The sequence below is a fragment of the Stegostoma tigrinum genome, chromosome 15 (assembly GCF_030684315.1).
Source record: "Stegostoma tigrinum isolate sSteTig4 chromosome 15, sSteTig4.hap1, whole genome shotgun sequence".
Lineage (NCBI taxonomy): Eukaryota > Metazoa > Chordata > Chondrichthyes > Orectolobiformes > Stegostomatidae > Stegostoma > Stegostoma tigrinum.
Window position 1 is genome coordinate 18389117 of NC_081368.1, and position 14807 is coordinate 18403923.

General features: G+C 45.7%; 1 protein-coding gene across 1 annotated transcript in view; it reads right to left on the minus strand.

Annotated features, from left to right (window-relative positions):
* Window positions 1-3822: 3822 nt before the first annotated feature.
* The window catches only part of LOC125459021 (phosphatidylinositol 3,4,5-trisphosphate 5-phosphatase 2-like), a 182802-nt gene continuing 171817 nt past the window's right edge, over window positions 3823-14807 (minus strand). The window contains exons 27-29 of the mRNA XM_048544898.2: window positions 11905-12655; window positions 6399-6514; window positions 3823-5215 (exon numbers count right to left, since the gene is read on the minus strand). Of these exons, the coding sequence (XP_048400855.1) occupies window positions 5122-5215; window positions 6399-6514; window positions 11905-12655 (961 nt within the window). The 3' untranslated portion in view covers window positions 3823-5121. The remainder of the gene's footprint in view (window positions 5216-6398; window positions 6515-11904; window positions 12656-14807) is intronic.

Consider the following 14807-nt stretch of genomic DNA (forward strand, 5'->3'; position numbering starts at 1 on the left):
CATGGATCACCCTACCTGCCAATGTAGTTAACTCAGCCACATTAAGGGCATTTAAACAGTCCTTGGATAAGCATATGGATGATGATGGGATAGTGTAGGGGGAGGAGCTTAGATTAGTTCACAGGTCGGCGCAACATCAAGGGCCGAAGGGCCTGTTCTGCCCTGTATTGTTCTAAGTTTTATGTTCTATGTTCAAAGGGGTTGTCCTGGCCCTAACCTTACTGTCACTGGAAATGGCTCAGCCACTGTACTGAAGTTAGCTCCTAATTAGCAGGTTGCACAATTCAGGGCAGTAGGTGGACTCAAGTTGGTGCTGGGCCAATCAGAGACCTGAAGCCTCAATCAGCGGGAGAGACAGGAGGTACTGAGGCAAACCAGAGACTTTGGCGCCACCTGCGGGTGGCTTGAGGTTAGAGAGGAGCCTCTCTGGGACATCGGAGTCTGCTTTCCCTGTCATCAAGCTCCTGCTGTCAAGGCACATTGCAGCCATTGAAATATTTCCAAAGTAGTCCCTGTTGTAATGAGGTGAAACATGGCACACCAGTGGCTGGAATAATGACTCCAGTTACCAGTTGGAACCTCCACATAGGCCAAATCCAGAACTCTTGAAAAAATTAAATGCCTGTCTTCTCAGGAGGTTCCTGTACCTTTGAGGCAATGCTTCTTCCCTAAAGGGTTGCTGCCCCATCAAATGGCCACCTGTCCTTCAGTCTCGGCAGCACCCCTAGGAACCAGGTGGCCTGTGCTGGGATTGCAGGTAGCCCAGAGCAGTATCTAGCAAGGGAGGCACATTGTGAGTGGTTGCTAGAGCCAGTCTGGCAGGCCCTGATAAAGAGCAGGGGTTGTTATGGAGGCCAGCAGAGGACACCCTTGCTGCTGAGCCAGACCTCTGTGGGACACAAAGTGCCCGATCAGGAAAGCCCCTCCCCTGAGCTGACGTGCAACCTAACAAGGTGTATCTGGTTGCTACTTGCCTGGTTTGGGCCTCAACTAAATGCAGCAGGGTGAGGTCCTTAAAGAGCCAGTAATTGTTCACTGAAGTATCTCAGTGGCCAGAGAATGGAGATGCTGTCCATAGGCTTCCCTGCCCATGGCTCAATCACCTATTGTTGGGAAATATAGAAACATAGAAGATAGGAGCAAGAGTAGGGCATTTGACTCCTTGAGCCTATTCAGTCTTTCACTATAATCATGGCTGATCATCAAGTTCAATACTCTAATCCTGGTCTCCCTCTACTTCGCTTGATCCCTTTGGCCACAAAAGCAAAATCTACGTCCCTCTTAGAAACACAATGTTCTAACCTTAGCCAATTTCTGTGGGCATCGCTGACTGAACAGCATTTATTGATCTCCTAGTTGTCCTTGAGAAGGTAGTGGTGAGCTGCCTTCTTGAACTGCTGCAGTTCAACTACTGTGGGTTGACCCATAATGTCATTCAGGAGAGAATTCCAGGCTTCTGACCCATCGACAGTGAAGGAACACGACATATTTCGTAGACAGGGTGCTGAGTGAGTTGGAAGGGAAAATTTCAGGTGGTGGCATTCCCATGTATCCCTTGTCCTTTTAAATGAAAGTGGATTTGGATTTGGAAGGTGCTGTCTGAGGATCTTTGGTGAATTTCTACAGTGCAACTTATAGATAGTACACACTGCTGCTACTGAGCATCAGTGGTGGGTGTGGATTGCTAATGGTTTTGGTGCCAATCAAGCAGGCTGCTTTGTACTGGATAGCATCAAGCTTCTTGAATAATGCTGGAGATGCACCTATCCTGGCAAGTGAGGAATATTCCATCACACTCCTACTTGTATCAGAGATAATAGGAACTGCAGAAGCTGGAGAATCCAAGAATACAAGGTGTAGAGCTGGATGAACACAGCAGGCCAAGCAGCATCTTAGGAGCAGGAAAGCTGACGTTTTGGGCCGAGACCCTTCAGGCCTGAAACACCAGCTTTCCTGCTCCTAAGATGCTGCTTGGCCTGCTGTATTCACCCAGCTCCAAACTTTGTTATCTCAGGCACTCCTACTTATGCCTTGTAGATGACGGAGAGGCTTTGGGAAACCAGGAGGTATGTTACTCTCTAGATGAGGATAACTGACAATACACAACATACCTTTTTGCCTAGTTAAATTCCTTTGGGCTGGGGTGGGGCATTAATTCTATCTCACATCCCACAAACATCGTTGTGATAATGATGATGATTATGTAACAAGGTGTAGAGCTGGATGGACACAGCAGGCCAAGCAGCATCATAGGAGCAGGAGAGCTGACGTTTCAGGCCTAGACCCTTCTTCAGAAATAGGTGAGGGGAAGGGAGTTCTGAAATAAATAGGGAGAGAGGGGGAGGTGGATAGAAGATGGATAGAGGAGAAGATAGGTGGAGAGGAGACAGACCAGTCAAAGAGGTGGGGATGGAGCCAGTGAAGGTGAGCGTAAGTGGGGAGGTAGGGAAGAGATAGGTCAGTCCAGGGATTTGAAGCTTGTGAAGTCCTCTGGATCCAACACATCAGCCTCAGATACTTCCGCCATCTGCAATCCAACCAAAGACATTTTTCCCTCCTCACACTTATCTGCCTTCCAGAGGGACCACTCTCTCCTTGACTCCCTTGTCCACTCCACACTCCTGCCCAGCCCCACCTCACCCGGCACTTTTCCCTGCAAACGCAGGAAGTGCTACACCTGCCCCTACACCTCCCCCCAACCCACATCCCAGGCCCCAAGAAGACTTTCCACATCAAGCAGATGTTCACCTGCACATCTGCCAATGTGGTATACTGTATCCATTGTACCCAGTGTGGCTTCCTCTACATTGGGGAAACCAAGTGGAGGCTTGGGGACTGCTTTACAGAACACCTATGCTCAGTTCGCACTAAACAACTGCACCTCCCAGTCGTGAACCATTTGAACTCCCCCTCCCATTCCTTAGACGACATGTCCATCCTGGGCCTCCTGCAGTGCCACAACGATGTTACCCCAGGGCTGCAGGAACAGCAACTCATATTCCGCTTGGGAACCCTGCAGCCCAATGGTATCAATGTGGATTTCACCAGCTTCAAAATCTCCCCTCCCCCTACCACATCTCAAAACCAGCCCAGCTCGTCCCCGCCTCCCTAACCTGTTCTTCCTTCCACCTATCCCCTCCTCCCACCTCAAGCCCCACGCCCATCTCTTACCTGCTTACTTCATCCCACCCCCTTGACCTGTCCATCCTCCCTGGGCTGACCTATCCCCTCACTACCTCCCCACCTACACACACCTTTACTGGCTCCATCCCCACCTCTTTGACCTGTCTGTCTCCTCTCCACCTATTTTCTCCTCTATCCATCTTCTATCCGCCTCCCCCTCCCTCCTGTTTATTTCAGAACCTCCTTCCCCTCCCCCATTTCTGATGAAGGGTCCAGGCCCGAAATGTCAGCTTTTGTGCTCCTCTGATGCAGCTTGGCCTGCTGTGTTCATCCAGTTCTACACCTTGTTATCTCAGATTCTCCATCATCTGCAGTTCCTGTATATAATGTGTCAGTTTCCAACTGTGCTCTTAAGGAGATGTTGGACAACCCTTTGTCGAAAAAGATTGTTCAATTTCAAACGACCTTGTGGAATATTCAAGCAACAGGGAGAGTCATGATCCCAAAAAAAATCTTTTATTCTCAACATATTTATATGCACATCAGAAACACAAGCAATATGTCAATTTTAAAAAGTCTAAGGAAATTATGCAATTAAACAGATGAATGGACTGCTATCAATGACAAACCTCAAGTAAGCTTTCAACACATAACATATATTAAAATCAAACATTCAAGAAACCTATACAATGTGCAACAATCAATAATAATAAGCATTATTTCGACAAATATCATATTTATAAAATTTCGACAATGAAGTGCATGATTGTTCATATGTGCATGATGACTGGGCAGTACAAGTTTACAAGAAAGCAGTCAAAATCTACATCATGAAGTTTCCACTTTTCAGGCTCTTGACAGGTGTCCATTGTTCTGTAAGATTCAAAGGCTTTGTAGTTCGATGTAGGTCATACGTAAATGGCACGATGGCCCAATTCAATTTAACCCTCTCTGAGCTTGTACGTAATCTCAAACAATGGATTCCATTCAGAAAATGAAATGTAAATTTACAGCAACAATATAAAGCAAAGGATTTTTTTTTTCTGAATGCACTGCTTTTCTCACTTTGGTCTTCGTGCAATGGTGTAAATCTTTCACAAGTTTCTTTTTCGTCTCTCAAATTTAATGTTGCTTTTCTAAAGTATCTGGAGAGCCGGATCACCTGATCTTAACTCTGCCTGGTCTACTCTGCCTATTCCAAACCCGTCAGTTTCTTAATCCCTCAATTTCAATGACACAAATGTCAGATGGGCTCTAGAAAGAGTGTGCAATTCATTCTTCTTCCTCCTGTTGACCTATACTCAAGAAAGTAACATCTTTTGAAAACAGCCTGCGGTAGTCCCATCAAATATTGCCGCACAGGTTGTGTGCAAACCAGGATTTCTTGAACACAGCTAAGCTGGTGCTCACTGCGTTCACAGTGAACTAATTTCCTAGAGGAGGCACCGCAGAGGCAGGACTTAAACTCCTCATTTTCTTATGCAAAGGGTCAGTTTCAGGCACGTGCCCTTGGCCCCATTTTCTGTTGATTATACCATACCCTCTTGGCAGACATTGAAGCTTCTGGTTTGAGTGTGGGTTTCTTGCCAGTCATGTTTGTTGGTGTTCCTGAGCTTGAAAAATGCAAGTAAAATCATTAGATTTCCATGCCTTAATGCCTACCAACACTGGGTTCCATTTCCACCTGGGGAAGCTTGAGTCCCAGATTAAATCCCTGGTTCTAATCCTTAGCTATCATCTGTGTTGTAAAGTGTATAAGTGTATACACTGGGTTTGTTGCTTTTCTCCCGATCTCTCTGCCAGAGTTATGCTGGAAGCTTGATTGAATGTTAACCCCGCAGTTTCTTTCAAACATGACAAAGGACTATCAGGATATGCTTTGATTTGACATTTATGCAACGTTCTTCTTTAATCAGTTAAGAATCATTTCTGCAGTGAGATTAAGGATAAAGTATATCTTGAGTCTTTCCTTGCTTTCTGTCTTGCCTGGCTTGTTTGTCAAGGCTTCTGTTGGGAAGTTATATCCAGAAGCAACTTCCTGTGAAGGGGGTCAGTGACACCAGCTTCCAGCAAGTCCTCTTCAGCAATGCCGCTGAACGAGAGGGTGAAAAAAAATGGCATCAGACTCTTAACAGTAGCAATTAACCATGCAATTAAAATCATTGTAATTGTCATTTTCCTCAGCAAAGTGCATTAAATAAACCTCATGCAAAATCCATAATTTATCACACATTATTTTGCAACGATCACAGTGATGTATTTGGCTGAGCTATTTTAATTGGGCAAGCTCATGTTTGCAGAGGCACAACAGGAAATGCTATCTCCAGTGCACCTCCAACGGTTCTGATGGGATACCAGTCCAAGATAGAGGGACAGTGCCAGGATTGTTGGAGGGTAAAGAGACAGCCTAAACCTTACTGGGCTGTAATGACCGACGAGAATCTGTCGGTCAAGGGGGCCAGAATTTGTCCATTTGAAATTAAATGTCAGTAGGCCTGTCTGATAAGAATCGCAAGAGTAGCCTGAGAATCCTCACAAGCTGCTGCAGTAATTAGTTGGGAGCACAGGGAAAGAGCAGGGACACAGGTGTCTAAACATCTGCTAGAGGGATCAAGAGGAACCAACAGGGAAATGACAGTAAATTAATCAATTTGCTACTTTAGAGCCAATTTGTTCTGCTTTATATTGTAGTAGGAATCCCTACACTGTGGAAAGAGGCCATTGGGCCCATCCAATCTGCAATTACGCTCTGAAGAGGATTCCACTCAGACCGCCATCCTATCCCCATAACCTCTCATTTACTGCAGTTAACCCACCCAAACTGCATGTCTCTGAACGGAGGAAGGAAACTTGAGTGCCTGGTGGAAACTTGTACAGGGATACAGGGAGAATGTACAAACTCACACAGATGCTGCTGGAAATGAACCTGGGTCCCAAGCGCTGTGAGGCAATAGTGCTAACCGCTGAGCCACCAACGCCACCCAGAACTCTAGCTTTGGGCTATGGATGTCCAATACAACTGAACCGAGCCCAATTCCTCAATAACACATCATCCCATCACTAGATTGCTACTCAACTTGAAGATACTGAGACAATTTCACATGAATCATCCACTAGCGCAGCACTTCCCTTCCTCCCCAACCCCCCACAAGCCCTGGCCTTCTCCAGGAACTTTACAACATTCACCAGCATAATAATCCGTTGGATTTATTTGTGTAACAACAAATAAGCAGAAAGTTATTAATATTAATCAGGTGTTCTTTAGCTGTAATTACCTCCAGTATTCCAATTTATCCCATCCATTCTCAATCAAACCTGCTTCATATTTTTCCAAACCCAAGTGCTTCAGGAACTCAGATAGGGTACCTGAGTGGCACCGATTGTCGACGTTCTAAAAAACAGAGAAAAATACTTTATCTTTTGAAGATACAGGAAGATTATTATTTTCATCATTGCATTACCGGTGTTTGTATTTATGAAGTTGGAACTACTTTTGGACTGCATTTACAGTAATTATGAATGTTCGTAACACACAGGGTAAGCATTGACCTGGTGGTATTATCACTAAACTATTAATCCAGTAGAGCCAGCTAAATGCTCTGGGGACCCAGGTTCGAATCCCACCACAGCAGATGGTGGAATTTGAATTCAATGTAAAAAAAAGGCCAGAATTAAAAATCTACTGATCAGTGTTTTTGGAAAAACCCATCTGGTTCACTAATTCCCTTCAGCAAAGGAAAATCTGCCACCCCTCACCTGGTCTGGCCTATATGTGACGCAGGCCCACAGCAATGTGGTTGACTTTCAGTTGCTCTCTGAAATGGCCAAGCAAGCCGTTCAGTTGTACCAATCACTACAAAGTCTCAAAGAAATGAAGCCGGATGGATCACCCGGCATCGACCTCGGCACTGGAAAGGACAACAGCAGAAACAGCCCTGTCAAACATGAAAAGTTCGCTGGACTAACATCTGGGGGTTAGTGCCAAAATTGGGCGAGCTGTCTCACAGACCAGTGAAGAAACAGCCTGACATAGTCATACTCACAAATCCATACCTTACAGACAATGTCCCAGATACAAACCATCACCATCCCTGGACATGTCCTGTCCCACTGGCAGAACAGACCCAGGAGAGGTAGTGGAACAATGACGTACAGTCAGGAGGGAGTTGCTCTGGGAGTCCTCAACATTGACTCCGGACCCCATAAAATTCGCAGGGCAAGAATCCTCCTGTTAATTACCACACACCATCCTCCCTCAGCTGATGAATCAGTACTCCTCCATGTTGAACAGCATTTAGAGGAAGGACTGAAGATGGCAAGAGCACAAAATGTACTCTGGGTGGGGGATTTCAATGTCAACCACCAAGAGGGACTCAGCAGCAGCACAACTGATCGAGCTGGTCGGGTCCTAAAGGACACAGATGCTAGTCTGGGTCTGCAGCAGGTGGTGAGGGAACCAACAAGAGGGAAAAACATACTTGGCCTCATCCTCACCAATCTGCCAGCTGCAGTTGCATCTGTTCATGACCGAGATAAGAGTGATCATTGCACAGTCCTTGTGGAGACAAAGTCCCACCTTCACATAGAGAATAACTTCCATCGTGTGTGTGGCACTATCACTGTACTAAATGGGCAGACTTTGCGCAGTGCTAGCGACTCAAGACTGGGCATCCTTGAGGTTCTGTGGACTATCAACAGCATCAGAATTGTACTCCAGTGCAACCTGTAACCTCATGGCCCGACATGTCCCCCACTCAATCATTACCATCAAGCCAGGGAATCAACCCTGGTCTAACCGAGTGTGCAGGAAGGCATGCCAGGAGCAACACCGGGCAGACGTGAAGATGAGGTATTAACCTGGTGAAGCCACCAAACAGGACCACCTGCATGCCAAACAGCGAAAGCAGCAAGTAATAAACAGAGCTAAGCGATCTCACGACCAATGGATCACATATAAGCTCTGCAGTCCTGCCACATCCAGTTGTGAACAGTGGTGGACAGTTAAACAACTCACTGGAGGAGGAGGCTCCACAAAGATCCCCATCGTCAATGATGGAAGAGCCCAGCACATCAGTGCAAAAGATAAGGATGAAGCATTTGCAGCAATCTTCAGCCAGAAGTGCCGAGTGGGTGATCCATCTCAGCCTCCTCCAGTGGTCCCCAGCATCACAGATAGCAGTCTTCAGCCAATTCAATTCATTCCATGTGATATCAACAAATGGTTAGAGACACTGGATACCGCAAAGGTTACAGACCCTGACAACATTCCGGCAATAGTACTAAAGACTTGTGCTCCAAAACCTGCCACTCCCCAAGCCAAGCTGTTCCAGTACAGTTATAACACTGGTATCTACCCAACAATGTGGAAAATTGCCCAGGTATGTCCTGCACACAAATAGCAGGACAAATCCAACACGACCAATTACCATTCCATCAGTCTACTCTCAATCTTCAGAAAAGTGATGGAAGGTGCCATCAACAATGCTATCTAGCAGCACCTCCTCAGCAATAACCTGCTCAGTGATGCCCAGTTTGGGTTATGCCACTCAGGTCCTGGTTCAAGCATGGACAAAAGAGCTGAATTCCAGAGGTGATGTGAGAGTGACAGTCCTTGACATCAAAGCTGCATTTGACAGAGTGTGGCATCAAGGAGTCCTAGCAAAGGTGGAATCAATGGCTTTCAGGGGACAAACTCTCCAGTAGTTGGAATAATACCTGACAACATAGGAAGATAGTCATGGTTGTTTTACAAGATGCACTGCAGCACCTTGAAAACACTTGACCACTTCCATCTAGGAGGACAAAGGCAGCAGACATATGAGAACCTCACCACCTAAAAGTTCCCCTCCAAGCTACTCACCATCCTGTCTTCAAAATATATCATTGTTAATTCACTGTCGCTGGGTCAAAATCTTGTAATTCCCTCCCTTATAGTATTGCGGCTTAACTCACAGCAGGAAGACTGCAGTGGTTGAAGAAGGCAGCTCACTACCACCTTCACAAGAGCAAATAGGGATGGGCAAGAAATGCTGGCCCAGTCAGCGATGCCCACATCCCACCAATGAATAGAGAAAAAATCTCTTCCCTATCTAGAAGGTTGGTTAGCTTGGATAGCTGGTTTGTGACGCTAGCAGCATAGGTTCAATTGGGGGATAGTAGGAACTGCCGATGCTCGAGTCTGAGATAACACAGCATGGAGCTGGATGAACACAGCAGGCCAGGCAGCACCAGAGGAGCAGGAAAGCTGATATTTGGGCCTGGACCCTTCTTCAGAAATGTCAAATGTCTTCTTTTCCTTCTGAACCCCTCCCCTTGCCTGAGGTGTGTTGACCTTTGGGCTAAACCACCCCCATTTGTCTCTGCCTAAAAGCAGAACAACCCTATGGCTGCTTAAGTATGGCCTGAGTACTTAATACAACATTTGTTACTGCATTTCAATGCTTGTGTGAATGTTTTGAAGAGGACAAAATTCACAAGAGTGTTCTCAAAAGCATGAGGAATGATAATGAAAGATGAGAGAAGATTAACGTTGAAAGAAGACAGTTTAGAAAGGAACTTTGCTGGTGTATATAAAGTAACAGAAAGACTTCAAGTTTTCGAACTTTCATGATGTCAGGGTATCCTGAAACTTTTTAAAACCAAATAGAACAAATGAGTTGTAGCCCCAATGTAAAATCAAATATATAGATGTTTCAACTCTGAAATAAGAACAAAGTAGTCAGAAAAGAACAGCAAGTCTGGCAACATTAGTGGAGTAAGAAACAAAACTATCTTGTCAGATCCTTGAACTTTCATCAGAATCTCTGATGCAATACGAAGACCGCAGCAGCCAATTTGCACGCAACAAAGATTCCACAAAAACAGTACTGTAACTGTGGCATTTCCCTACTTAACCTCTGCTGGTATTTGCCATTTCCACCTGTATGTGATACCCGATAAGATTCTTTTGAGGTGGCAGTGAACTGTGTCAAATGAATCTTACCAGGTACCACATACTGGTATTTCCTGCATCTATGATGCTGCTTGGCCTGCTTTGTTCATCCAGTTCTATACTTTGTTATCTCTTTGCTTTGTGTCGGGCCTATCGAGTGATTGGCCGCAGAGAGTACACCACCATGGAGTATCTATGGAAGAGGCACAGTTCTTAGACATACACCAAATTCTGAGGGTACTTGACAGAGTCAATCAAGTAATATTGTATCCTCTTCTGGGAGAGTCTGGGATGAGAGGGCATAGTTTCACAATGAGAAGTCACCCGTCAAGTTTTATGGGAGAAAGGCAGCAAGATGGAGTTGAAGACTATCACATCAGCCATGATCTCATTGAACGGTGGAACAGACTCGATAGGCTGAATGGCTTACCTTCTGCTGCCACATCTTATGACCTAATGACACAAAGGTTTATTGGGTGATAACAATAAAGTACATTTGATTAGATAGAACTGTGTGTACATTAGGGACCTGATAGAGGTACATCTGTTCCCTCTGAAAGCTGGAGTGGAACACAGTGACTCCAAACACAGACTGTGTGTGACATCAATAAAATGGGTGGAGCCATTGTAACATGCATACTAATCACTTTGGAAACATTATCCTATCTAACAATAATGACCAGATTTTTAGCAAACTTCTCATTTGGAAGGCAGTAGACTGGGGCTGAATATTACTTCTGCCTCCCACATGTGATTTTTAAAAAAAAATCATTCACAGGATGAGGGCATCGCTGGCTAGGAGTATTTATTGCCCATCCCTAATTGTCCAGAGGGCACTTCATTGTCAACCACATCACGGTGGGTCTGGAGTCACATGTAGGCCAGACCAGGTAAGGACGGCAGTTTCCCACATGAAAGGACACGAGTGAACCAGATGAGTTTTCCAACAAATCGAGAATTCAGGGTCATCAGTAGACTCTTCATCCCAGATTTTTAGTGGAATCAAAAATCTACTATCTGTTGTGAAAAGATTCGAACCCAGGTCCCCAGGATTGTACCTCTCTGTCTGGATTAACAGTCCACTGACAATACTACTAGGTTATCACCTCCCCTGAATTGGGTGCGGGTGCACAAAATATAGAGAAGGCGGCTAGCCTACAAATTTCCCATCCAAACCGCTGTTCATCTCTATGATGTAGAGGACGGGTGGGCAGCAAGTCCAGTAACCTGGCCTATAAAATGTAAGTAAATGGCATCAAGGCATAACCCATAAATGACTATAAACATCTCTATCCATTAAAGAGATCTAAATGGTTACCTGTAGATTGAAGTAAGCACTCCACAAGCATGAGTTAAGGTGAGGTGGTATGGCCTCAATGACCTATTGTAGCCAGTATGGAAATTGAACTGTTTGCTTTGTTCTGCACCAGGCTCTAGTTATGTAGCCAACTGAGCTAACTGAACCCCTATGTGGCTAAATAACCCAGAGTCCATTGAGCATGTAAAAGCCCAATTGACCCAGTATTACACTACCAGTGCCATATCATGGCTGGCATGTGTAGTCAGGTGCAAACAGGATTCACAACTGTTTTGTTAGAAGGTGCTAAAAGTGATGTTACAAATGTAACTTCTCAAACAAGTCAACACAGTGTGGAGTTGGAGAAACGCAGCAGGTCAGGCAGCATCAGAGGAGCAGGAAAGTCGACGTTTCTGGCCGAACCCTTCGTCAGAACTCAGCATCTGCAGTTCCTGCTATCGCTAACCTCTCAAGCGACACCACGGTGGGTGAAACAAAGATTTGACTATTCCAGTGATTCACATCAGAGTGACTTGTTGTTGTAAATACATACCCCTGTCTCCAATGTTCTGCTCTTGACAGGTAGTGGTGGAGGCATGTCCAGTCGTGTAGGCCGAGGTTGAAATTCTGCTGTTGCTTTGTTTCTCGCTGGTAACCGAGGACTCACTGTTGGCCGTTCTCGAACAGGAAGGGGGAGGTCACACCTGTTTGCCTGGCGGTCCTTGCCGCTCAGGGATTTTGCCGCATGGAAGTCATCTGTCTTTCTTTCGGAGAGTTTGTCACGGACCTCATTGATCAGTGACGCTTGAGCCCCACTCTTCCCCGCCAGCTGAGGCCTGGAGAAGCTCCTGGGTGCTGTGGTAGGGGCTTTGAATTCTTGGGATTCCCTGGTTGACGCTGTTGGCTTGTGCCACTCTTGGTTAGTTTTGGATGGCACAGCCTGGTGGGCTTTACCCCAAACGTCGGCTGAACTGGCATAAAGTGGGTTGTTCTGCATTTCGACCTCCATCACTTTGGGGAAAGCATGCTGGGACTGATCATAAGAGCCACGCAGGCCTTCATGGTCAGAGGAACTGCCTTCACAGTTCAAGTGTCTGAAGGATGGGTCCCTCGGTTTCTCCGCCACTGTTGGAGGAGGTGGTTGTGGCTTATTCCTAGGAATTGTTCTTGATACTGAAATCCCTGCATTTTCCTGACTGCCCGTTCCAGGCTGGAGGTAAGGAACTCCTTCGAGTACAAAGTAGGCTGGGTTGTTGTAACTGTTCAAATAGGACTCGTCTTCTGCAGGGATGCCTTGTTTCATCCTAAAAAAACAAAATAATAGAAAGGTACAATTTCAATCATGTGTGTCAAATTCAGAGTACAAATTTATCATTTACCCTCAGTGTGAGATAGCTTTGAGTCACAGAATCCCTACAGTGTGGAAACAGGCCCTTTGGCCCAACAAGTCCACACCAAAACTCCAAACAACATTCCACCCAGAATCATCCCCCTAATCTGCACATCCCTGTGCATGATGGGCCGTTTACCGTGGCCAAACCACCAAGCCTGCACATCTTTGGACTGTGGGAGGAAACCGGAGCACCTGGAGGAAACCCATGCAGATGTGGGGAGAATGTGCAAACTCCACACAGACAGTGTGGGGAATTGAACCCAGGACCCTGGTGTTGTGAGGCAGCAGTGCTAACCACTGAGCCACCGTGCCGCCCCAAATTTGAAACCAGGACAAAAGACTAACTGTCCATAAAGGGCTTCTCATAATAAAAATTGAAAGTTGTTTTGCATATCAATTCAAAATTACTTCAGAGATGTAGTGCCACTTATCTCCCAATGCCCCTTAAGCTAACCAGTCTTCAGTGCCCCATACTAAGGTTGCAGTATTTAAAATTCTCAATGACAACTAAGACTTGCTGCTGCTGTCCCCAATTACCACATTTCAAAGTCTCCTTGAAAGACCCCCAGTGACCCCTTGGCCAGAAATCATCTCAACTGTGTCAGTAGGCAAACTTCATCTTCGTGTGTAAAATAACATATGATGGCCCTTCCCCCATACATTATTTGAAAGTACTGGGAAACATGCATTGAATCTGTGCTAGGCTAAAACTGGATAAGGCAAAATCACTATTTAAGATGATATTATGTGGAGAAAACCAGATGCCGCATCTACTGACACAGTTGTGAAAATTGCTTTGTTCAGTAAGGCAAAGAGGAAGTACAAAATAGGCACATTCCACAATGCAACATTGGCCGAATCATTTCAGTGCAGAAAGAGGCCTTTCAGCCCATCAAGTTTGCACCAACCCTCTGAGAAGCAACCCACCCAGACCCATCCCTGTAATCCTGCATGGGTTTATTTACCCTAGCTACAAAGCCACCCCCTCTGCCAACAAGCCAGCACACTATGGAGCAGTTTTTAGCAGTCAATCCAGCTAACCTGCACATCTTTCGACTGTGACAGGAAACTGGGACACCCAGAGCAAACCCACACAGACACAGGGAGAATGTGCACACTCCACACTGGTAATTACCCAAGCGTGGAATTGAACCCAGATTCCCAGTGCTGTTAGGCAGCAATGCTAATCACTGAGCCACGATGTGACATGGCATCTGCCAAAATAATGAATCAGATTCAGGGCAGTTTTCAGGTTTGATTTTATTTGATTTATTGCAGTCACATGTACCTAAGTATAGTGTGCTGTGCAAGCAGATCATGACAAACAAGGACATGCAGATCATATGGCGCTTAGACAGAGTGAGGCATACGAGGTCACAGATAACAAAGTATAGAGCTGGATGAACACAGCAGGCCAAGCAGCATCAGAGGAGCAGGAAGGATGATGTTTTGGGCCTAGACCCCCAAAATGACAGCCTTCCTGCTCCTCTGATGCTGCTTGGCCTGCTGTGTTCATCCAGCTCTTCACCTTGTTACCTCAGATTCTCCAGCATCTGCATTTCCTACTATCTCTCATACGAGGTCACAGGTGCGCAAAGCAAGATTCACATTAGCAAGATCAATATTACTTGCAGTTACAGAGTCCATCCAACAATCTAATAACTGCAGGGAGAAAAGCTGTTCTTGAACCAACTAATGTATGTCTTCAAGCTTCTGTATCATTGCCTGATGGAAGAGGTTCCTAAAGAGCATTACTGGGGTGGGAGGGGTCTTTGATGATGTTGGCAGCCTTTCTGCCGCAACAAGAAGTATAAATAGAGTCCATAGATCGGCCGTTGGCTTATGTGATGGTTTGGGCTGGGTACACAACCTTCTGTAGTTTTTTACAGGCTTGGGCAGAGCAGTTGCAGTACCAGGCCATAATGCACCTGGATGGAATGCTTTGTATGGTGCATCTGTAAAAGTTGGTGAGGGTCCTAATGGACATGCTGAATTTCCTGAACTGCCTGAGGAAGAAGAGGCTTTGTTCTGCCTTCTTAACCATCGCATCTACATGGGAAATG